The 25,386-nt window shown below is 41.3% G+C and overlaps 1 protein-coding gene and 1 non-coding gene across 8 annotated transcripts in view; both read right to left on the bottom strand.

Moving 5' to 3' along the window:
- LOC136447787 (insulin-like growth factor 2 mRNA-binding protein 3) overlaps positions 1 to 19,795 on the bottom strand; it is a 78,302-nt gene extending 58,507 nt beyond the window's left edge. For 5 of the 7 annotated variants that reach the window (XM_066446830.1, XM_066446834.1, XM_066446831.1 and 2 more), the window contains exons 1-2: positions 19,319 to 19,795; positions 16,198 to 16,258 (exon numbers count right to left, since the gene is read on the bottom strand). In XM_066446830.1, coding sequence (XP_066302927.1) covers positions 16,198 to 16,258; positions 19,319 to 19,499 — 242 coding nt within the window. In that variant the 5' untranslated portion in view covers positions 19,500 to 19,795. Of the gene's footprint in view, positions 1 to 4,299; positions 4,744 to 16,197; positions 16,259 to 18,492; positions 18,686 to 19,318 lie in introns of those variants that run through there. The other 2 variants (XM_066446833.1, XM_066446845.1) reach the window with 2 other exon arrangements.
- A 4,979-nt stretch (positions 19,796 to 24,774) lies between these two features.
- On the bottom strand, positions 24,775 to 24,848 carry Trnai-aau (transfer RNA isoleucine (anticodon AAU)). The gene has a single exon. It is a non-coding gene; the product is annotated as a tRNA-Ile (tRNA).
- Positions 24,849 to 25,386: the final 538 nt, after the last annotated feature.

Genomic DNA, 25,386 nt, shown 5'->3' with positions numbered 1-25,386 from the left:
TCAACGGCTACATTTACCTACAGGGGATTCAGTCTGTCTTGCTAACCGATTCTGCACGGCTGACAAAGTCGACCATCGTTTATGAATGATGACAGCCTAACAATTTTATCTACGATTGCAGAGTGGCACAAGATCGCTGAGAAGCCAGCACCCATGCGAGATAACGCTGCAATTTCTGGTTGCTCCGTCGGATTCATCCCTCACTGACAGATTATTGGTATAATTCGATACTTCAGTAGACGACTGCACAATAAAGTATTCTGGGGTCAAGAAAAAAGTCCTCCTCTGAGCGATAAACTAATTTGGCCTCTTAGATCCCCCCAGATTGTCTGCAGTATAAGTCTATTTCCCTCATTTTTTCCACAGTAATGTAACATAATTGAGGTATTTACTACGACCCAGTAAAAATTTGAATATTAGCTTCTTTCCAGTGTTGAAAATGTTTATAGATTATGCTACTTGTACAAAACATTAACCAAATTAATAATCAAGAATACAGAGTATAAAATCCAGAAAAAAATTAAATCTTTTAGTGCTTTTCATTTGGACAATAGTCCATAACCATTAACCTTCTCCCTGCTGCCTAACTCTGTAACCAATAGAGAATTGGGTGCCAAACAGCTACTTCAGTGTGCTAAAGGTTAAAAATAAAAGCATGAATTTATCACTGGTATTAAGTATCAGTTTGTTTTCATAGAAAAATACAGAGACGTTACATGTTGGTACATGTACACTGAAGTTCCAGCACTGGCGTAATTTGAATATACAACCAAACAGCTGCTACCAGCGACCTTTGCCCTGTGATGCAATGAGGTCATGGGATGACCTCACACTGGCATGACTAAAATGTGCGGGCAGGAATAACTATATTCAGTGTAACTTATCAACACTTTTTATAGGAAGCTAATGCACTAGCGATCTTCATGAATATCAGTATATAGGTACAGTTTTAGACCCCGTTCACACTCATTTTTTTCAATCGCGATTGAAGATATAATCGCGATTGAATCGATCCGATCGCGATTGATTTTTTCAGTGTGAACGCTCCCAATCGCGATTGGAACGATCCAAAACGATCCAATCGCGATTGGATTGTAACTACCTCCGGAGGTAGTTTGATTGGATTAATCGCGTTCGGATCCAATCCAATCCTATCAAATTTTGAGTGTGAACACAACTACGATTCATTCCATCGCGATCGGCGGAGATTTCGGCTGGTTCCGGGGGTGGGAGGTCATACATGCGGGTACGTGGGGTCATAGTTCGCATCGCGCGGGAAAACAAACCCAATCCGCACGTCAGATCGCTCTCTTACAACAACAACATATATTCATCGTTAACAATGCCCAAGAAGAAGGATAAAACTCCGTCAGTAACTTCAGCTGGTGGCAGGTGGCGCGATGATAGACCAGGATCCTCATCGCAATCTGGGGGCCCGAGACAGGAGGTGCAGGCCAAACTGGGGAAATGTCACCGAAAGAGGGACATTTACCGCACCAAGTGACAATGTCTAGCGGAAAAATAGAAACAAAACAAGGACAACAAGGACAACAAGAACATTTACCACATGATCGCCGATAGCATGCTTCAATCGTGCTTCAATCGCGATCGGATCACGGCGTACTTTAATCCACTTGGCGAAAAGCAGTGTGAACGCAAAAGTTTCTTTGCGTTCAATCGCGATCGGATCGAACAATCGCGATTATACTTTAATCGCGATTGAAAAAAATGAGTGTGAACGGGGTCTTAGACATTTTACAGAGTACAACATGAACAGGACTTCAAAGCTAATGCCGTGCAAGTAAATTCTTTTCATCTTACAGCAGTTTGACCGCATGTGACATGACAATATCTTCATCTAGCTTGGCTTTCTCCTATCATAATTGGAATAGAACAGCTAACACGGATCAATAATACCACGCACTAACATCATAGTTGATAAGAAAATGGCTACGAAAGTGGTGCTTTGATTTGGTCAGGGTAAAATTAACTTGTTTAAATGAGTGGTAGGAAGATGGAAGGTGGGAGGGGGGCACGCACATGGCATAACATATATATGATGTCGCACTTGACAAGAATATCTTCTGGCAAGGTTTTGAAAATCAAACCTATTTCTGCCAAGCCGTGCAGTTACATGACCCTATTCAAGGACAGGGACATTTTAGGTAGGCGAAAATGAAGGATAACCACAATACAACAATAAATGCCAAATTCAAAGTCATATTTCCATAATATTATAACTATATGATTGAAGTTTCTCTATTTCAAAACCTTTGGGAATGCCATAGGAAACCTATAACTACGAGTATAAGAGTTCATGATATTTCGTGGAAACTACATGTATGTAGTCACCTTCGTTCTTTTTCTTCTAAACAACCAAACAAATTTGCTATCTTTCCAGTATTGTCTTGACTTCCCACCAATGTTAGTACCTGGAATTATTAAATTCAAAACAATACGGCACAAAACCTTACAGCTGGATCACGAGATGCTGACTTAACTAATCACAGAGGGTTCTCCGCAAAAACAATACCACCGTCCTTCGTTAAACATCTGTTGGTTAACCAACTTGGCACGCCTCCATACTCTTTAGAAGTTCCTTTTGCTCGAGACAGATCCGCAAGAATAAGACAGAGCTTTTCTTGTCTGGATTATAATTACAAGTATTAGTGAGATCAAAGCCAAGCCATTCTTCTTGGACGTTCCAATGTCGGGAATGTCAACCAAGTCCATGTGAAGTCCCCACGGCACACTTAGAGCCTCCTTGGCAGGAAACGTCGGGAGGAGTGCCAAGGTTTTCATTAGGCCACACCAATTTGATTTCTTGGTTAACAGATTTTTATCTAAAAAAAAAAATTTTAGAAAAAAAAAAACATGAAAATTTTCATGATTTTTTTTTTCTAAAAATTTTTTTTTTGAAAATAAAATTCCGTTAACCAAGAAATTAAATTGGTGTGGCCTTATAGACCCTGCCCAGGTGCTGGGTACAATCTGTTGCCCTTCCAGGCGACAAGGCTAGACAGAACCTGCACATCCTGTGTAGTCCGACACTCGAGCAGCGCGCGCACACGTGCTGTCTGGAGCGGGGAGACCTGTCCTTACCACGACACTACTAAGTCTTCCTCCAAGGAGATTAGACGCTCTGGCTTCTACTACAACGCAGACGCAACATCACAGCGACAGTCTGTGAACTGTCTGTTGCCAACGTCGCTAATATCAACGATTTTTACAGCTATATCACCTATCTACGCCCCCCTCCCCCTTCATACCCTTGCTCTGGACTAGGAGTTTAGATGCAGATGTCAGGTGCAAAAAATGTATCCATCACAGAAAAAAAAGTTGGTTTGACTCTAAAAAAATAGTGTTTTTGAATTTTGATTGTGTCAAGAAAGAATGTTATTCCAAAACAAAGGCAAGAATACTTCAATCGTATTTATCTTTATATAATCTAGCCCACTTTAATCCCTCATTTACATCTAATGGCAGAGAAACATCCGACTATCTATCTACACAGTCGTGCCTGTTTCAACTCTACAAAGATTGCTTGCTCAGTGTCTGAGGAGCCATTGTTTGGTTCAGCAACGTCCCCCCCACCCTACCGACAGTAAATATTTTCACAGGGCGACATTTCACTAGTTCCGCCTACGTCGGCGCTGATACAAACAAGCCAGATTTTAATTTCACCCTGTCTGACATTGTTGTCTGCGACAAGCTCAATTACGGGGCTCCAGTAGGGTTGTTCTTTTACCACTAGGCACTGCCATATGCGAGAAATCCTAGCAGGGACTGTTGCAGAGTCCCAAGTTCAAGACTCCCGCCAAATGCGATCTCTTTCCACATCATTGTGCTTTGTTGTGATTGGTCATGGCAGTCCAGCGATTGGACACTCCAACCCTTCATTTTCGATTCAGCATGCATACACAAGTCAAGGTCATTACCAGCTGACATTACAGCACTGAGGAAAATCAATATACAAAAACATATGAAGCCTCAAGCCTTTCCCTTGGTCTACTCTGGGAATAAAGTCTTACGCAGTCGCCACGGAGCGCAAGCAAAAACGCGCGCTACTAATACAAGATATAGCTTCATGGGGATTCCGGAATGTTACCACGACATAAACAAGGCTTGCATGTAAAGTATAAGAGGAGACAAACTCCGATATAACACACACATTTACGCAAAAAACTTCTACCCGAGATTCTCTGGGAACGGGTAGCAACCGTTGCCAGGGCGCGAACTTCAAACTTCGAAAGCGCGAGCACGTGCAACTTAGAAGTGCCAGAACACGATAAAACTTACCTAGCACGAGACATACCACTTGATAGTTGAGTTGGCTGCAAGCAGTCACAGCTCAAAATCTTCCTTCCTCCAACTGTTTCCTTTCACAGGTGCTTCCTTACATTTAACAACGCAGCAACAAGAGAAATACGGCGGCCGGGTTACAAACAATCCGCTAGTTTCTCCATGAAATTTTGCGACGCAAAACCAAAACACACAGAAAAGGTTTTTGCAGCAAGTTCAGCCAAAGAGAATTTGGAGTTGTGCCCAGGGATTATTCATGCAAGCCTGTACTTGGATATGACCCCACTATTTTCAAATACCCAATTTTCATTCAAAGACAGTAACTGTCTTTTCCGGATCCGCAACACGTGTGCAAGTTTCCACGTGTTCGCAGCTCGACAGTCCACGATTGCGCAAACCGTAGTTGCGGTGATTCGGCAAGTTTCGAAGTGGAAACAATAGGACGAGAGGCCCCGCCCTCCCACATTGACAGCTGATCACTTGCTATTATCAGCTTGGCCTCTCACAACGTTGCTCTTTAAACTATGACCTCTGCATTTATTGTTGTGTAAAATATTACGAGCGTGAATGATATTGAGAAAAACGCAGGCCATGACCACTTTAGCAAATACTCCAAGCTGTCTACAACGTAGTGAAACTGTCCAAATACTGTAAAGTCTGTTGCTATGTTTGGAAAAACATGACCAATACGGGCACGCAGTTTACATCTGGCTGCCAGCATAAGTGCAGTACTGCCACCTGGCTTTGTGCCAATAAGATAAACCTCCTAAACCTAAATTATTCAGCTGTGCATGTGTACATTTTTGCAAGTTCACTCCCTCCCGGGGTAGCTTTGTTATGTCTATGAAACACCAAAGGAAAGTCCAGACAATCTCCAATACATGTTAACGAAGTTTTCCCCGACAAGACTCCGATCGGGATCTCACCGGCATGGTCTCTGGCCCTCTAACGGGGGCCGTGAGAACTGCAGGACATGTGAGTGTGTGTGTATATATACAGTACGTGCAACCGTGAACCCGCACAGAATGCTTAAGTAGATAATAGCCCGGATCTGTTCCTTAATACCCACTTTGCGAGTGATTTGTATCGCAGTGAAAACTCAATGAAGGGTAGGCCTCATTTTTCTTCAGGTTACGGCAAAGCCTTCGCTCACGGTAACAGTTTATGTGTGGGGAAATCGTGCGAAGTATTACAGGCCGCATAAAGGCCTCAGATAAAGAACAAACCATTGCCACACTGTTAATGCTCCATGACCCCAGAGAAAAGGGAGGGCCTGTAATTCTAGCTTATAGCTTTGACCTCGTTTAAATGGGCACTCGGTCAAGTTCAGGGGAGACAAAAGGTATTGAACAAGCCGTGGCACGTTCGGGGAATGGTGCTTACGTAGAATCAGCTGATCTACGCGCTAGAATTGAACTATCCTCGTGGACAGGGTAGAAGTTAGTTTCAACACATCCACGTTTAATATCATACTTTCACGAAACAAACTGACTTGGCAAGTCGATACATTTTAGCTCCAGGCAACCCCGAATGCGTTTACGTCCGTGGACACGTCAACGTACTAGTAATACCTAAACCTGAACTCGAGTAACCCCTGCTAGGCAGTCGTCCCGTCCGCCACGTAACGTTTAGGGAACCCGGAAGTGATGTTTACAAACCATTGTGTGAGCGGTAACAGCTATATATAATCACACCAATCTTATAACACTACGTCCTGACACATCGCAGAAAACGTTTCAACAAAATAATACAATTTCCAGTAGTAGAAAACAAAGAGTCTTGACTTATTTCACGTAGAGATCCAACATATGATTCAGAAGAACAAGTCTAGTTTTTCAAGCAAATTTTGGACCACAAAATTATTTCAAACCAAACATTCAATTCTTTACAAACCAGACAAGTCTATACTCTTGAAACGTGAACTACAATGGAATGCTTAGTCCCAACATGTAACAGATTATAGGTAAGATTGTACAATGTATGTGTGGGCACCATGTAGTGATACAGGGCTCTGATAAGACACACGAACCCTTACATACCTGTCCTGACTTAAGACGCAGACATTGCGGTCTTGCTTACTTCCTGTTTTGTCCTGTTTCCTTAGGAATGTGGTCTACTTGGGACGCTCAGAAACCAGGGTCTTCAAACAGACTAAACTTCTCAAACCACCCACAATGGTACACAAGATGATATGAACTAGACAGCCATATCTGATCAAGACAAATTCTTAAGACAGGTTTTGTCTAGTAAAAGGTCCTTCATATGATAATATAGCAAAGTCAGCTTTAAATAGCAACTTCCAGAAAGATCTCTTCTTCGGGTTAGGTAGCCGACATTGACTTGTCGATGAATTTGCTACACTTGTTTGGAATGATGGTGTTGGGGGGTGGTTTTTGTTTTCGATTTATTAAGATGTTGTTTACATAGCAGTATCAAATCTTATAGTTTTGATGTTTTAAATTCAAAGTAGAACTTTGCAACCAGCAAGGGAGTTCTTTTGTATCCTCCAGAACAGTTAGGAGAGAGGAACGAGATTCATAAGAAGACTGTTTGAAATAGACATCTTCCAAAAGTTCTAATTATAGATAAAATGTGTTTCAAAACTGTTCAGACCCCTATACCAAACATATTTGCAAAATTCTGGTTTTCTTTCTGGTAGCAGTTTTGGACAAATAGTAACTACAGAAAAAATACTAATTCTGAGATGGATAAAGTATTTCTAGGTTAGCTTGCTAAATGTAAGAACTGCGAGAAAATAGGAGTGTTCACCAAATAGACAGGTAACAATTCCCGAAGAAAACAAGTTACACATGTTAACTACCATATCACACAAATCTACAATGACTCTAACCTTTAACATGCTGAGTTTAACATGCTGAGTTGTGACAGAACAAGCACAAACATGTTTTCGCAACATTGGGAATTGCAGATGTACATGCACATGTAAAATAATAAGGGACAAAATAAAATATGTTACTTGTCAGGCCTCATAATACCAGTTGCATGTGCACCTTTGTGCACCCAAAATTAGAGCTATGCACCTAATTTTTGACTGTGGGTGAACCAGTGCACCTAGGTATTTTTGTACTCTATTATATATATAAGGGTAAAGGTTCCCTTGTACACTAGCATACAGAATATTCTTGTAAGTATCAGAAAAAGCAATATAACCTTTTGTTGTATCTTATTTGATGTATTGCTTGGTTGAAATTTGAAATCTAGATATAATTACAGATTGAAGTTCTAAGAGAGGCAGTAGCGTCAAACTTATGTTTTGTTGACATTCAACTTTATCTTATGTGGTGCAGGCAATTTTTTTTCTGTGCACCTAATTTTTTTGGTTGGGTGCGCCAGTGCACCTATTTCCAAAAAATAAATTTCGAGCCCTGACGTGTATAATAATTTCTCAGGGACAAAATAAAGTATCTTACTTGTTATTACCACAAAATGCAATATCAGAACACTGTCTTCTGTAGAACTTCTCATCTAGACATCTAACTGGTGAACGACAAAATCTAAATAGCTTTCAGAATCAATTGTCCTCAAAAAAAGCCACAAAGCTCTCTCCATAGCAACACTGGGAAGATATGGCAGAACCCAAGAAGGCCATACCACTCCCACTAAGTCTAATATAAGGTTTTAATAGAAATCTGACCAAAATAGCTTCGGGTTTTGGACATCAATGTCATCGGTTATCCTTGACTTTTACCTCTTGACATTAACTGTAAGCAAGTTCTCAGGCATCAATGTCAGTCTTTGCAAGGTTAGATACAAGCACACAAATAAAGTCTCAGTTTCAACTGTCCAGCTAAAACTAGAAAAGGCCTAAATTTATCTTACCCTGAACTGTCAACTTACCAATCAATGGCTATTTTCCCTCAATTATCTACTTAATATGGCATCTCGCATGGCAAAAAAGCTTTGCTGTGGCAAGAGAGAAGGAAGCTGCAAAGATGAAACTATATTATGTGGTTTCGTTTTCATTGCCATGTCACCATTGTGTAAAGTAATATTGGGCACAGACATATACAACTGCAATACAGTCACGGCTGGATTTCTTTATGTTTGTTTGTTTTGCATAACCGGGAAACCGCCCTAAGGCATGACACACCGGTTTTGTACAGTAAGTACAAGCTGTGTAGGACTGGACTGTAAGGTTTGATCAGTGCTGTCAAGTCTCCAGGACCCGTCCCTCCAAAATTTTCTCCTCGGGACGGAAAAAAATGTCACCCTGTCCGTCCCCAAAATGGGAACTTGTAGGCTTAAAATGACAGATTTAACAACGAATATCAAAACATTGCCTCTCAAACAATGAGAGGAACGAAAAAAAATTCAAAGCTGGAGACAGCCCTGGGTTTGGTCCACTCACACAGGGATGGACCCTTACTCTTTTTTCCCTCGAGGTGTGGCTCTCCTCAAACAAGGGGCCCCCAGCTTTATGTCCCATCTTAGAGGACAAAATAAGTGCTTCGGCAGGATTCTGAGAATATTCTGGCCAAACACCATATCAAACAAAAGCCTACACAAAATAACGGGCCTCATCCCAGTTGACAAGGAAATTGAAGTACGCAGATGGAGATGGCTAGGCCATATTTGCCGTATGCCACATAATAGCCTACCAAGAGTCGCGTTGAGATGGTCACCGCAGGGTAAAAGATCGAGAGGAAGACCTAGGGAGACGTGGAGACGCAGTGTGGAGAGACAGGTTAAGAGAATCTTGAGGCTTCTCCCTGAACGAGGCTCGCAGTATTGCGGCAGACCGGTCAAGATGGAGGGACTTCCTAAAGCCTCATGCGCCACCTGGCTCAGAAGAGGACTGAGTGAGTGAGTGTTACACTGTTAGAGGACATCCCTAAGCGTAGCTAGGTACACATTTTCACCTGAGTTAAGTGAGGAAAGAAATGTATAAAGTGCCTTTCCTAACGGCACAACGTTGGGGTCTGCCAGGTATTCAAACCAAGAACCTTTAGATTCTAAGTCAACAACCCTAGCCACTAGACCACCTTTCCAATGTCAATTTTACCTGGTTTGTCCACGATTTTCAAGATACACATGGTTACAAATACAAGGCAAGCTAGAACCAAAAGATTTGTGAAAACATTTTACTATCCCTCCAAATTGCAAATACGTCCAACAGTGGCAAACATGCTAGCAAATATGAAGCCTTTCAATGCATTCCAAATGTCATTATTGTCTACATCTTTTGTTATCATTCAACAAGAACCATCAGGTATTAAAAATAGAATGCTAAACCTTTGAAACAATGTGCAATGGTGCAAAGAGTCTGAATTTTTAGTTCTATTCCTCGCACTGTACAAATGTGCATGTGTATTTACTGGAACATAGAACAGTTACATATCAGGGGGGAGGGGGGCACTAACCTACAATGACATTTGTTCTCTTCCTACTCTTACGTAATTACAGATTTAACCGTATGTCTTTTCAGTTTCTCCGGTTCAAATTCATACCTCTAGGATACGTTGTACGGTCAAAACTGCCCAAGAAGACCACTTAGGGGGCTAACACAATCTGGTCTATGCGGACAGGTGGTCACTACAGACAGGATTCTTAATGCTTGTGTCAATGGGGAAAATTATCTTAGGGACTACCACAAAATGGTCACATTGACCAGGTGGCCCTTATGTAGAGGTGGTCACTAGTGCAGGTTTGACTGTATATCAATGGCCAGGTGGCCCTTATGTAGAGGTGGGCACTAGTACAGGTTTGACTGGATTTTGTTTTCCAAAAGATAGTTCCTTACAACAAATAATCAGCATGCTGTGTTTTCAAAGCCAGGTGGCCCTTACATGTATGTAGAGGTGGTCACTAGTGCAGGTTTAACTGTATATCAATGGCCAGGTGGCCCTTATGTAGAGGTGGTCACTAGTGCAGGTTTAACTGTATATCAATGGCCAGGTGGCCCTTATGTAGAGGTGGTCACTTGTACAGGTTTGACTGGATTTTGTCTCCCAACAGATAATTCCTTACAACAAATCATCAGCGTGTTGTGTTTTCAAAAAAAACTTATGTACCAGTAATGCATCTTTATACACACAGACTAGTCATGGTAGTTTCCTAAATGACAACAGACCAGGTGTTATGAACCTAACTCATTTCCTGTCTCGTCCGAGGACGTCTTATTTTCACCTGGCTGCACCTGTGTATACTGAAACGCACACGAACAGGTGTTTTAAGTGCAGTTGTTTTACAGCGGTTTCTCGCAGTGACATTATAGTATATTCTAAACAAGGCCAAAGTCAATGACCTGGGTTCGGGTTTCCTCTCCCTAAACAGATACCCAAGGTCAGGTACAAGTTAAAACCTTTCATTCTTTGTCATTTGCTTGCTGGTAAAAAGGTAAGGCTCAAGTGTCTGAAAGGGATAAACCTATTTAACTAGAGACAACACTCTAAATCCCATGTTTCGTTACAAAGTGAACTTGGGGGAGGGGGGTGGGGCGAAGACCGCATGTTTTTCTCACACGTCCTTGCCCGGGTGTCAAGGGTCAAAGACTGCCTATTATTCAGGTATGCAACAACCGGACACAAACATCTAAGTTGCCTTTGTGGACGCCTGTTTGGATGTAACTTAAAACCAGAATGTCAGTTATCAAAGAGGTCTCAAGGACTGGACACTGTTACCTGTGCATACCAGTCCCCACCTGATGAAGTTGCGTCTTGAACCTACCACGTCTTGGCTTTACCTTCTTTTCATGTCTTATCCTTTCTCAAGTTTTCTTAGTAAAAATGGGATTCAGAAGTATTGTACCATGATAAAACTCTGTGCAAAATGAGACCTGGTCAAACAGTGCCCAATGATTTATAGAGAAACTTCAATCTTCAAAATGTCCATGTTCGCAACCGTTCGCAACGGTTCTAACACAATATTGAATTGTCTTGTCCTGAGGAAGGTGACAGACATTCACCGAAATGTCATCACGTGATTATGTACATCCTTCCATGCAAAAATCTGTGTTATCCACAATTTCTATACTGTTTTCTAGCATGATACTCTGGAGCCAGGCCAGAAACAATTTCCAGAAATGTCCAGACCGGTTTCCTGGATAAAGAAAAGCCGGTGTTGGTGCAAGGCTTACGCCAAACCGGAACCTCTCTTTGGTACACGTCACTTTTGGGGTTATTTTTAGAATTGTCAAAATTCTGATCTTGAATATGGACACAAGAAACTAGATTCAATGTGGCTAAACAGTTCACAAGAACCCCTCAAACAAAAAGTGTCCAGTCCTTATGGAAACACTGAAAGTTAAAATTTTAAAGAGATGACTTTGCAAAATGAATTTGCAAGGTCTGCAAGATTTTCTCTACTAACTGCCTGGACAAGAAAACAAAACTGTCCCCAAATGTCAACTTAGTTGAACTAGTTTAAAATTATCCATGATTCCATCTATGTTGTACAGTGATAAGACCTGGGAACACGCCCAAGAAAAACCCCAGAACAATGTACGGGTTTTGACCAATTGCCAAGGACTTGAGCCAATCTATATAAAGTGAGTTCCTTACGTGGTAGCTTTTTAAAAACACATACCATTTGCTTGGCAGTACATCTAATGTGGTCCTTCAATTCATAGACAACTCAGGAAGAGGCCGGTTTCCTGATCGCATTGTTTCGTAGAAAGTTCCATTCTTCTGACTCATAACATCTGATGAACCCGTTCTAATATCAAAGACATCATCTTTTGTACATCTCTTTATTTTCATCATCGGCATTTGTCGTGTGGTCTAGCTGCAAGGACTTTATGTTCATGAAACAGCTGTTGTTTTCTTATTTTTTGTACAGATAGCCAGTTCAGCAGCAACATATTTACACATAGACTAGACATGACTTCATTTTGTGCCAACATCAGATAAATTTGTGAGATAAGCAACCAAACAAGCGTGTATTTTGGTGGAGAAATTAGCTGATTTCAGGAGAAAACCCTCGCACAGGTGTTTCCGAGACAGAGATTGGGGCTCGGGTTTGGGCGAAACCTTGGCAACTTCCGTGGCTGCTCAAGTATGACCTTGTCCGCTATCGGGGCATTCACCTCACAACCCGAAAACAAGGACACTCTCCGTGACAGGTGCTGGCAGCCAGCAAACTGATCCCTACAAGTCTCTGCGCTTAGGCAGCAACAGGCAGGCATTGCTGAAGCTTTCCACTACAGCTTAGCCTTCAAAGCGCCACCAAAAAAACTGTGGAAGTCTGTGAGAAGGCAGACGCCCCCCTCCCCACCTGACCCACTTTTTATCCCAGCAAGAAAACGGGCGGCCATTTCTGAAAGCTGTCACACAACAAAGGCTGGCCACCCCACTAGTGAGTCAAAGATTTATGATCCCAAAAACAACGCTTTACCCTTTCCCTTGTCCTGAGAAAACCTTGACTTCTGTTTTTGTTCAAACCCAGATAGAATCCCAAGTGCAAGACCACAGGCCAGCTTGGAGCCATAGGCTACTTGGCATAGAAAATGAAGAAAATTAGCATGGAAAGAGTCTCCGCAAGTAGGTCATATTTGCTTCATGCAAAGAGGCCTCTGTCCTATTTGCTTTCTTCTTGTTTTCTCGAGACGTCACTACAGGAAGCAAGACGTTTTTCATCACCATCTTGAAGATAAAAGTAGGAAGCATCTCAGTATCTTCCAAGACAGTACAAACATGCACTACCATAGTATGGTCACAGAAATGTTACACAACCTACAAAAAGCTCTCCTAAAGATTATTTCCTAAAATCTATATTTTACAAGATTATCCTCTGTCTAAAACATTTAAAAAATGATATAAACTTGACCAATGACATCTTCAAAGAACTCAACAAAAGGTTGTATACAAAAATTCTAAAAATTCGTCTAAAACAGGAGTATCTATGGCTGAGGCAAAGCTTTCATAATTTCTTTGACTTTGGTCATTTTTCTTCCTTTTTCATCTGAGAGCTGGCGTGAATGGGCAGTAATGCCATAATAGTGACCACACCACCCTTTGTATGGTCAGCTGGCCTTTGCTGAACCCTATGGACAATAGATTCTATTGTTTCCTGGGAATACCACAGTTCAGAAAAGCATGGGTTGTAGCAGGTGTGAATTGGATTAGCCTCGGTGCTTGTAATAGTTGTGTTGTTACATCTACCATTGGGAGGATAATATTTTTCACACTTTTCTATTCCCACCATTCAAATTTTATCCCTTGGACATGTGGTCAGTTCAGTAGTTTGCAGTTTGAATGTGCAAACAGAGAGTGAATGAAAAAGGTTTCACACTAGCGACATTTGCATCTAGTTCGAAGCTTAGCAGTTTGGATTTTCTACCAATATTCATACAAATCATTTTTATAGAAATACCGAGATTTTTCCACAAATATTCTTATGGAATAATCTCCAAATAAGTCAAAATTCTTCAGGGTTTGTCGTCTTTTTGTCAGAACACAAGAAGAAGACTAATACTTGTAATAGAAAGGAACTGAAACAACAAAAAATGACCAGTTTTCCTGTGGTGGCTTGTGAATCCGACATTTCAGGACAGGCTTTGACATTTGCTATTTCTTAAGCCACTCACCACTTGTGAATTTCAGTAAATTCTAATGTTAGATAGCAGTTGAACAGCCAGTCTTTTTTCACAACACAAAGAAGAACACTAATAATAGCACTACAGCAAAAAATGACCAGTTTTCCTGCCTTGGTAAGCGAATCCTGGGACATTTCAGGACAGGCTTGGACATTTGCTCCCGCCCCCCAACACTTTTGAATTTCAGCTAATTCTAATCTTAGATAGCAGTTGAACAGCCAGTCGTTTTTCACAACACAAAGAACACTAATTTACTTGCGATATAGAAGAACTACAACAAAAAATGAAGAGTTTTCTTGTGCTGGCTAGCAAAACCTTGGACATTTTAGGACAAGCTTGGACATTTGCTCCCGCTAAAGCCACTCAACACTTTCGAATTTCAGCAAATTCTTATCTTAGATAGAAGTTGAACAGCCAGTCTTTTTTCACGACACAAAGAAGAACACTGATACTTGTAATATAAAAGAACTACAACAAAAAATGACCAGTTTTTCTGCGTTGGTTAGCGAAACCTTGGACATTTTAGGACAGGCTTGGACATTTGCTCCCGCTAAAGCCACACAACACTTTCGAATTTCAGCAAATTCTAATCTTAGAAGTTAGATAGCAGTTGAACAGCCAGTCTTTTTTCACAACACAACAAAGAAGAACACTATACTAACTAAGACTTGTATTATAAAAGCACTACAACAAAAAATGACTGCACTGGCTAGTGAAACATTGGACATTTTAGGACAGGCTTGGACATTTGCTCCCGCTAAAGCCACTCACTCACCACTTGTGAATTTCAGCAGATTCTAATGTTAGATAGGAGTGTTAGAGGTCAGCCATGGAGTGCTCGACCATGTTGGGGTGACAGATACTGTTTCACCTAGTCTGAAATGGCTGAAAAGTGAGTGGGCAGTTACACTTGCTACAAGCTTCTACAGTACAGTTGAAAACCATACCAAAACAGTTTCAAACTGAAGACTACTCTTTCCTGAAATGAAAACATTCAGAAAACTACATCCTAGAAAGATCACTTTTCTATAAATTCGGACCAAATTTTCAACTGCTTTGGGTATAGTTTAATCAAACCATATCTATCCAAATATCTAATACCTTTAGCAACACTTGCCTCTAGATTTTTTACAGAAAATCGTGAAGGAAAAATCTGACAGAAGGCGAAGAGAAAGTCTTGCATTTCGGGCACAACAGTACAGATGGCCACACTATATTTTTTCCTACAGGTCATGTGGTGACAGCAGACAACCCGACCTTTCACCTACTACCACCAGAGCATAGAATGTTCTCTACAAAATCTTCCTGTTATGGTCTCTACAACACACCACAAGAAAACATAGCACAACAGCTAGTGTTGTGGGCTCCGAAATACCAAACTGGTTACAGGGTAAGGGGAAAGCCAGAGACTGGAAAGCAATTCAGCTGTTTGAATATCTGAATTTTAACAATCCGTCTACTGTGTCGTGACCCCTGTATGGCCTGATCTGGTGTCAACTGACCATATGGTAGCCCCAACTGCATTTCCAGACCGGAAAAACACCCCTACACCATCCTGTCCTGACCGTGTATTCCAAGTTTTGATGCAGTAGGGAAAAACTGAGGAAAATCTTAAAACGTTGTCCGTCGATAGACGTTTCAAAAGGATACCCGCCCTCCCCATTTGACCCTTAGGGTAGTGGCCAGACCATGTGGCCACAATTACCCTGTATTTTCTGGGATTGAAAATGGAGGACAGTCCTGCAATTTTCTCAGCTATGGGAGAAAGACAATTCTACTTCACACAACACAAGTCTGAAGTAACAACAGCGTTTCTAGTTCTACACTTCGCTTCCCAGGTCTCATATTTTGTGGTGAGAAATAAAATCACAAAGCTGTGATTTTAACCCAAAGAGAAGATAAATAATACTGAAAAGATCACTGTAGCTGTCTAGTGGGTCCATACAAATGGTCATCATTGATGGCTAAACTGGCAACATTCACACTTTTTGTCCAGGATAAGCAAGAATATTCACACATAATATTACAGGTGCGAATCACTGAATACACTGCAAATTTTCCACCTGTTTTTACCAAACTGTCCTATCATGGCAGGTAAAAAAATAAAAAGGATACAACCTTTGTTCAGCTTACAACTTATAATACAAGTACTGACAAGGTACAATCTTTTCTTTGAGATACCATGAACAGCATAAAAATCAACTGCTATCTAGCTAAAATCTGGTAAGATTCAGATGTGTATGAATAAAAGTGAACAGGATTCAATACAACGCAACAACTGGAAAGTAGAGTTACGTTGTTTGTACCAAAATAACGTGTAGAAACGTGTACTGGACACATACCTGCCACGATTGCGCTGGACTGAGTGCTCTACAGTGATCACAGACCCGTGGAAGTTGTAGCCTAGAAGAGGAACACAGTCAAGAAATTGGTCATTTCAAGTCAAGAGAGAAAAACCTGTACGAATAGGTGGTTGAGCTCCACACTTTGAAAACTACATGTACTATTGTATATAGAAGTCACATACACTAGTCACACAGGTAAGGATCTTAAACATCCACCTGAGAATTCTTACTTTGTAAGAGCGTGTCTCACAATTTCAGATCTTCGTAAAATCGCAAGTTTGTGGATTGTTTCACAAATGTCACATGAGAAAGGGCGGCATCATCTTTTTTATTGAACAGAGCAATTTTACTTGGGACTGAAAAAAACAATTAATACGTTTGTTCTTTCACTGGATTAAGAAATTATGCTTTCAACAACAAAAGTATGATACATAATACATACTTGTAGTTGTATCTGGGCCATATATTTCTGTTTATTTTTGGTTGCAACTGTACAATGTAGGTTGTTTTCCTACGACTCAATTTTCACAAGATTGGACTATGCTACTATATGTTATTTGTAACTTCTTGTTTCTGAAAATCAGGGCTCCAAATACAATGTACTTTCTGCTTCCTACAATATGTTATTCCGTTCGTTTATTTTTTTCTGCAAATTCAGGCCACAATCTTATGCTAACTGTGGCAGGGTATTTCGAACCCTACATACTAAATACACAAAACTTCCAAGAAAACGCATGAATGTTTAAAATGTCCTTCTATACTATAGTGGTATTGTTGATTTGTATTATCTAAAAGCAAGTGGCCCACAAGTATGTGACACAAAATACTGTAGTCCTGTTTGTATACGTTTAGAGTATGGAGTAGAGTATGCGTATCTGCATACCTAGCTTTAGAATATGTCTTAAAACACCAGTTACAACTGAATTAGTCTAAAAAAAATAGTTGTGATATACTATACAAAAACATTACCACGTGTATCACTTTGATTTGAACCATTTTCAATCATTTTACGTAATTATTTAGACTTCACAAAAAGAAACACCTGTTCGTCACTTTGTAGTTTGAAAACATAGTAAAGAAAACTTGGTTATGCTTAGTTTGTAAAATTGTTATTCAAACTAAAATCTTATACAAGTTATAGTTATACAAATAGTAGACATGATATTTAGAGAAAAATTCAGAAATACCCTATTTTGGATATGTATTTTATATTTCTACATCTGAATCACAGAAGCATCAATTTTCTGAATAACTGAAACTCCTGTATACAGAGAACTTGAAGTTTTGAGAAGTTTTTGTTCTCCAATCTTAAAAAATCGGGCACAGAAAAAAATCTCAGAAAATCTTACCACTCTTGCTTGTGTTAGCATACCAAATATTTATCATATAGTCAAAGAAAAACAGAATAGATTCTCGCTAGATATTAGCGACTGGCGTTTCTTGCACTGACCTGTTCTGATTTTTCTTATATTGAATCTTACTACCTTTCTATGATAAACTTCAAGAAAGGCTTAAGTTCTTAATAAATATTTTTAGAACACTACAAAGTTGTAACAAATTCAGTGCAATTTTTTCAGTACATTTGTCAACTTACAATTCAGTGTAACTTTTCAACCCAACTTTTTACACAAGTACCAAAATGATATTTCAGTACAACTTTCTGTTATGAATAAGTGGATCCACTCTTGTGTGATTTTGAAATCTTTCTGATAAGATATCTCTGTGAAAACAGACTGGTTTGGGTTGTGGTTGTGTCTGTATTTGGGGATATCAGTATACTGAAATGGCGTGCCACCATAACATCAAAGATTGAGACAGAGATTTCCTGTGGTTTTCTCAGCACTCAAACCCCAACTTGATCGTTAACTGTCTGTTCAGACAACAAACTTCAACTGTCTAGAAAAAAAAACTGGTAATTCTGTATGATTACACTGAAAAAAAATAAACCTGCATTTTCGGTGACATCAAAGAACTCAATTTCCCTATCAGTTAGCTTTATCTAAAACAGAGAGAACTGAGCGATTCTTTCAAGTTTCGAGCTCAAAAACTCTTCTATATTTTCCCACAAACATGTTAAAACTATCTACCCTAACTTGGAATAAATATATTGATAACTTTATAAAAGAAAGCCGAGAAAGGTTGACAAGAGGTCACACGTTGGTGTGGTAAAGTTCGGACCTTTCACCACGAGGCGTCGGTTTTGTGTTCGAAAATTTATCCGTTCGAAAATGACCATTTTTTGAAAACGTCGATTTTTCAACAACAAACAGGAAAGGAGAGTGGAAGTGTTACCGGGGAAACCATGGCAGGGAAACCCTGCCTGTTGTGGGAACTGGACGGGAAAATTGGGGTGGAATGGTGGAGGGTGAAACATCGGGAACGGCGGGCGGGGCCCGGCGAGCAGGACGGGCGGACAGGGCACCACGGGGCCGGGCACGGCCAGAGCGGCGTCCGGACCTCCAGCTGCCATCTTGCTTTCGAACAATTTTCGAACCGAGCGTTCTTTTCCCTCAAAAATGAAAATGGACGACAAAAACACATAAACCAAAATGAACACTAGGGTTGATTTCTAGCTTTGTTTGTGAAGAAAATACGGCTGTCGTCTTGGTTAGAAGAAGACAAAACCAGGTCCGAAGCTCTCCGAGCAAGCCGGGGCGAAATGTAGGTCGCCAGGGCCGCCATGTTTCTGGCTCTCCCTGAAGAGGATGTACCGACAAATCTCGCCATTTCTAACCTCGATTCTCAAGCCTAAACCCTTCTTAGCAATTTTCTGAAGAGCCTAGGAAAATAAACTGAGTGTTTAAACTTTAAATATGGCTGTAATGTTTCCTGTTGGGAGCTGGAAGCCAACTGGGCTTGACCGTATCTAGTGTATGTTGTTAGAGCTTGGCGTGTGCGTTTTTCTTTACTTCTTCAGAAGGAGATGTTCAAAATGTCCGAGAGAAGATCCTGAAATATCTCCCGTCTAGAATTTTATCCTGGGGACAATTCTTAAGAGTGTCTAGGTAGGTTTGCAACTTCAAGCGACCTTCGCTGACTCCTGGAGGGGGTGCAGGGAAAGGTCGGTTGAGGTTGCGAACCCGTACGGGGCCAGGAGCGCCCTCCCCCGAGCACCCACCGTGGAGCTTGCGGATGGTCTCCTCGGCGCTGGCGTTGTCCTGAACCTCCACGAAGGCGAAGTGGTTCTTCAGTTGCACGGTGTCGGGCACGATAGGCACATCATACTCGAGCAGCAGGTTTTTGAGCATGTCCAGAGTGATATCTGGGCTCAGGTTGCCAAAGTATAACTTCGTGGCCATGTTGTGTACTGCTTGCTTGGCGCTACTACAACAGGATTCGAACCAGCGTGTTCTCACGAGTTAATGTAGAGCTCCGAAGGCGTTCTCAAAAAAATAAAGGCGGTAGAAGAAGAACCGGTGGTGTGCGAGCTGGAGTGAGACTGTTGGAAAGCCTGTGTAGTTGTGAGAACTACACTTGAAGAGAAAAGGGAACGGCGGGACCCAGAAGTTATGTTGTGAAGTGTAGCTGGGACTCGAGCTGACGGAGTGAGTGCAGTGTCAGACCAACCGCCTTCAAATAAAATCCACGCAAAATACCAGGAATAGTTGAATGGCTGAAAGCCGGCCACGTGGTCAGCTATCTTCACGTGACAGGCCGGTGCTTCCGTCCCGCCAAAACTACAGACCTATCCAACCTCTCCCATTCATCAAGTAGACTAGTACAAGCGTCCTCACGCAGAAAACAATCACTTTTCAGATACATGTAAAGATGGAGTTTTAGTGATTTTTTTTCGATGTCGTTAGTGAGTATTTGACAGTTGTCAATCAATTGGCTCAGGTCACGTGGTGTACTTTGATTACCAATCGTATCGTTTCCTCAGAGGAGGATCTCATATGCTTTTATCGGATATTATTTATTTGGTTGTTTATTTCATTTTGTTTACTTGTCTGTTTATTTGTTTACGTGTTTGCGAAACTAAACGTTTCTGGACTCCCTTCACTCACAGACCTGGCCAGCCTCTCTCATTCATCAAGTAGACTAGTACAAACGTCCTCACGCAGAAAACAATCACTTTTCAGATACATGGAAAGATGGTGTTTAAGTGATTTTTTTTTCGATGTCGTTAGTGAATATTTGACAGTTGTCAATCAATTGGCTCAGGTCACGTGATGTATTTTGATTACCAATCGTATCATTTCCTCAGAGGAGGATCTCATATGCTTTTATCGGATATTATTTATTTGGTTGTTTATTTGCTTGCTTGTCTAACTGTTAGTTTGTTTACGTGTTTACCAAAATAAAAGTTTCTACCGGTAGTACAAACGTCCTGACGCAGAAAACAAGCACTCGTCATTTTCAGATAAATGGAGTTTAAATGATTTTTTTCTTCTTTTCGATGTGGTTGGTGAATGTTTGCCAGTTGTCAATCAATTGGCTCAGGTCACGTGATGAACTTTGATTGCCAATCGTATCAGAAGGATATTCAATATCGGAGATTATTTATTTACTTGTTTATCTGTTTATTTTGCTTTCTTGTTGATCTGTTTATTTGTTTGTGTGGTTGCTAAACTAAGAGTTTCTGGACTCACATTCATTTAGGCCTTGAATAAAGAACTTTTGGTACATTTTGTGAAAAAAGTTGGACCCGAATCTTGACCCAGGACTTTGTAATAATTTTTTTATCCAAAGGGTCTCTTGAACTTGGCTTTGTGGTCAAGAATGTAGGTTTCCGGGGGCTGAGGTTTTCGCTGTTGGGTAGCTAGACCAAGAGGGGTGTGAACTCTACCCTTCAAGCAGATGTTGGATGTAGAGATCATTTTAAACGTTTTTCTGACCCCACGCAGACAGCGGGGCATGTCAGAAGAAGGCAACGATATCCCACCCCACCTCTGCTTGGACAATACGGTAGTAACTCGATAGCCAGCAAGCGTGGGTAGGCCAGTTCAATGAGATTACTTGTTTGCTTCTCGGAAAAGAGAGGAACAAAAAACAGTCAAAGTTTACTATTTGAAATAACAGTTATTAAAACAGGCGTTTCATACGATGTTATATGCGCCATGTTGGAGTACATTGTATCTCTGTTATACACGCCAACGTGTTGTTGTCTGTAACGTTACACCAACATGGCCGCCGGGGGATTAAAATCATAAACATCATAACGTCACGAAAAGCCTGTGAATATGAATCGATGGACACATATCGATTGATTTGTCATCTCCATGTATTGTTTTAGGGGTGTTTTTGGTCCATTCTGCAAAGGGAGTACCCGTGGAAGACTGCATTCTTGCATAAGGCTTCCGACATGCGCTCTTCTGAGCTCGCAAGTAAAGTCATCATCACGGAATATCGATTGAATACCTCCGTTGCCAACAATGATATGTTTTGGGTGTTGTTTGTCTGTGTGTCAGTCTGTTTTGAACTCCAGAAGCTGTGGGTGGATCCTTTTGATATTTGGTATGAGGGTAGGTGTCGGGAAAACAAAGGTCAAGTTCGATATTGTGGGCCTTCTAGCGGCTTTCTGCGGCACTGCAGAGGAACTTCCAGTTTTGATATTTCGCGTTCTGGACATGCTTTGACCGTGATTTTTGAATGGTAGACAGCTTTTGTTTGCATATGCATTATGATGTCTGTGCTGTTTTCTGATTGTGTATCAGTTCTCATAATAATAATAATAATAATATCCTGTTGCAAGATCCACGCAAAACTGTTCAGCATTGTTATATACAATTAGAATTTAGAAAGCAGCATATATAAAAAAAGGCTAAGTCAAATATGCTGTTAAGTGAACTGTAGACTAGGTGGGGTGGATGTGTGCGCTCTCTTATCAATCGTTTGTTTTTGTTTGTCTGTTTGTTTGTTTGTTTCTTTGTTTGGACCTTTGTTTATTTGAACAGTGACTTTGTTATTTCACCCCCTTTGTATTTACACTTTTATTAACTAACGCACTTTCCACGAAACACCCAAAGGTTAAAACACATTATCTCAGCTGATTTCTTCCAAACAGTCTGCGTCATTTGAGTACGTTGACCTTTCCATTGGATGCTGACGTCACATATCTCACGGTTGAGGGGTTGAGGTCATTGACCTGTAGGTTACTTGTTTTGTGGGGTTCAGGGGTTATCCGCACGGGGGCGGCCGTAAATATTCTTCAAGCAGATGTGGGAAGTGAAGATCGCAAAGTTGTTATTTTGGACAGTCGCTAAAGCGGCTTACTTGACGGCCAGAAAACTGTGCGATTTTCAACCCCAACATCTGCTTGGTCGCGAAGTCTAACCTTCAAGCAGATGTCGAAATGAAAATGTTGTATCAAAAATAAAAGGCTTTCTAGGGTCATCTCAGCCTGGTAGAGGCTTCGTCCATATTTTGCGTCAATGTTGCGTCATCACCAAGAAAGGGCGGGAAAACAATAATTTCAAAGCAGATGTTGGGGTTGGTGGGTATGAGAGAAGCTCTGCACATTGACCGATACTGACTGACTGTCCATCACAATGATCAGTTCAGCCAATGATAGGATGTCAATTTTAGGTTCAACCAATGAGAGGATGACTGCATGTTACGTTCATCAAATATTTGCATTTCTACGTTTTGACGGAGGAGGTGGGAGGGTCTACACAGATTCGGTCTATTCAAAAGACGTTACGATTTTCCACTCTAACATCTGCTTTGAGATTAGGAAAACGACTACAAGTGCACAGCGAAATGTCAATGTCAATGTGATACAAAGGTATTCTGTCCTAGCTGAATATACGGGCGGCCATTCATACTGTAACAGTATATCATCCACACGCGCTCTATTGTGGCCACCATTGTGTGACGTCAGTGCACGGTAATCGCTCCCTGCCCTTGGATTTTACGGAGTCACCGTGACAATGTTATATGGGTGTGCGTTATACCTAATCCAAGCAGATGTAAGGATTCGGCTCTTTTTTAGTGTTTTACATAGCCTCCATGGCAGGCTCTCTGGGCCTTTAGGGCTTATAATACGCTTTTGTAGTTGACTTCTTTTTAATAATATACAGGGCCCTTTTTTGCAACCAGCCCGTAACCATTTGGCCCGGTATGGCTACAGACTGGCTGCACAAACGACCCAGTACAAAAAGAAGTCATCAGCAAAAGTGTATCGTTAGGCCAAAAAAAGGCCCAGAGCGCTTGCTATTTTCACCAGGTTGTATTATTTCAGTCTCTTCCGAAAGACGGTGCAGCTCCGACAAGGATACCCTTCCCGGGATTCGATCTATCGAGGCTATTACATCCGTTTTTGCAACATTTAGTACTCTTTTCTTGTAGTGCACTTTAAAGACTCGCATCCTAACGTTAAAAAGTGTAATACTGGATAAGAGACGAGTGCTAAATGTTACAAGAACACTAGTCTCTACCAGACTAGTCGACTAACTACGCCGCCTATAGGGAGAATATTTGCCAGGGTTTCACTTGAAGGCCTAGGATTGCAGATTGGACCCTCTCTCTGTAGCCTCCCTGCATACAATTCACTCTATTTGGCCAATTTGTAATATTTTCCCACGATCCGTGGGGCCTGGTAGAGGCTACAAGAACACTGCGAATGAGCCAAATCCTTACATCTGCTTGGAGATTACGTAACATCAGGCAACTGATAGCTTAAGAAATGATATGATTTTTGCATTTCTACATCTGCTTGAGGATCTTTTACGATGGTTACTTGATGCATGCATGGCTGAAGCATTCCATGGCCTGAAGAAGCCCTTTTCCTTGTCGTTTTGGTCTTTCGTACGCTAGAGCCCCCCCCCCCAAAAAAAGCTGCAGAAATCGGTCAAAAAAGGTAAATAATTGACAATCGGCCTCTTGAGTTAGTCTCTAAGAAAACTAACTATGTTGTCTGTAGGGAGAATAGTTTTGCCATGCCAGGGGAGTTTGGCCACCAGAGGGTTTCATTGGCCAGGGGCACTCATGGTCAGAGCGTGAACCTTCCCGTGGACTGACTCTCCTGCCCAATTATTCCCCTTTTTGTTGAGTTCTACGATCTGTACCCCGTAGAAAGGCCTGGCCTTGCTCTACCAGGCTCCTCAAGTCGCTGGAAAAATCGTAGAAATTGGCCAAATAGAGGGATAACATGCCAGAGGAGTTAGTCCGCTATAGAAGTTACAGTGCGACCCGTGCATGGTATATTGGACCCGTGCATGCACATGGTATATTGGACCATCTCTCCGTAGCCTACTCCCTCATAGCATACTATTCTCTCTATTTGGCCAGTTTCTACTTTTTTTTCCAACCATCCACGGGGCCTGGTAGAGGCTAGAAAGGCCTGGTGGGGGCTACTCTTTTCTTTAGCCTGTATTTACACAAGCTCTCAGCCGGAGGTTAGGCGGTTACGGAATTCGGAAACCGGCTGGACACTAGGAGCGCGATTCGTCAGGCTACTCTTTTCTTGAGCCCCGAAAAATAGACCCTGTTACTTTTCAATATGTGGTACTTGGATCAATTGCTAAACTGGCTAAGACTTTGAAAAGTGGTACCAAAGGGGTTGAAATAAGCTTGATGGTACTACATATGTATTGGTTTATTGTAGTATAAAAAGGTACTTTTGAACGTACATATTGGCCAGTACGGGGATCGAACCCGCGACATTCGCGTTATTAGCACGACGCTCTAACCAACTGAGCTAACCGGCCACACCTGTTTCGATGCTGAGGGAAGCTGGGTTAGAAAAAAAATCCGTCGACTAGACACATATCTTGTGTCCTAGCTTGAAGTCTTTATAAAATCTTGTGATGTTCAAAAGTCTCGTTGTGGTAACGTACGTATCGTTATATGTGTTTTTTAAATGTGTGTTAAAGTGTGAAACTCCGTTTATAAGTAGATTAAGGAAGATCAAGATTCAAGAACCTCCTTGGGCAGACACAATAAACACTTCGAATTCCTCGCTAACTACAATGGCACGCTTTACAGACAAGTTTTCGGAGTCGATTTTGGAGACGTTTTCCCTGACGGTAAAGAACTTGAATCTAGCGCTCCGGCAGGGCCCCGAGTCTGAAATGAGTCGTCCCCAGTACTCTCGAAGCAGAGCATGGGTTCCGGCAGGTTTTTGACGTGTTTTTAGGCGTTTTTGTCGGGCTTTCTACTTTGTCTTTTTTTTCTCGTTAGGTTGGCGAGACAAAAAAAATGACAAAGTAGAAAGCCCGACAAAAACGCCTAAAAACACAAAACCTG

The sequence above is a fragment of the Branchiostoma lanceolatum genome, chromosome 13, assembly GCF_035083965.1.
Source record: "Branchiostoma lanceolatum isolate klBraLanc5 chromosome 13, klBraLanc5.hap2, whole genome shotgun sequence".
NCBI lineage: Eukaryota > Metazoa > Chordata > Leptocardii > Amphioxiformes > Branchiostomatidae > Branchiostoma > Branchiostoma lanceolatum.
The sequence above is the reverse complement of the archived record's forward strand: the minus strand, read 5'-3'. Positions and strand labels throughout refer to the sequence as shown.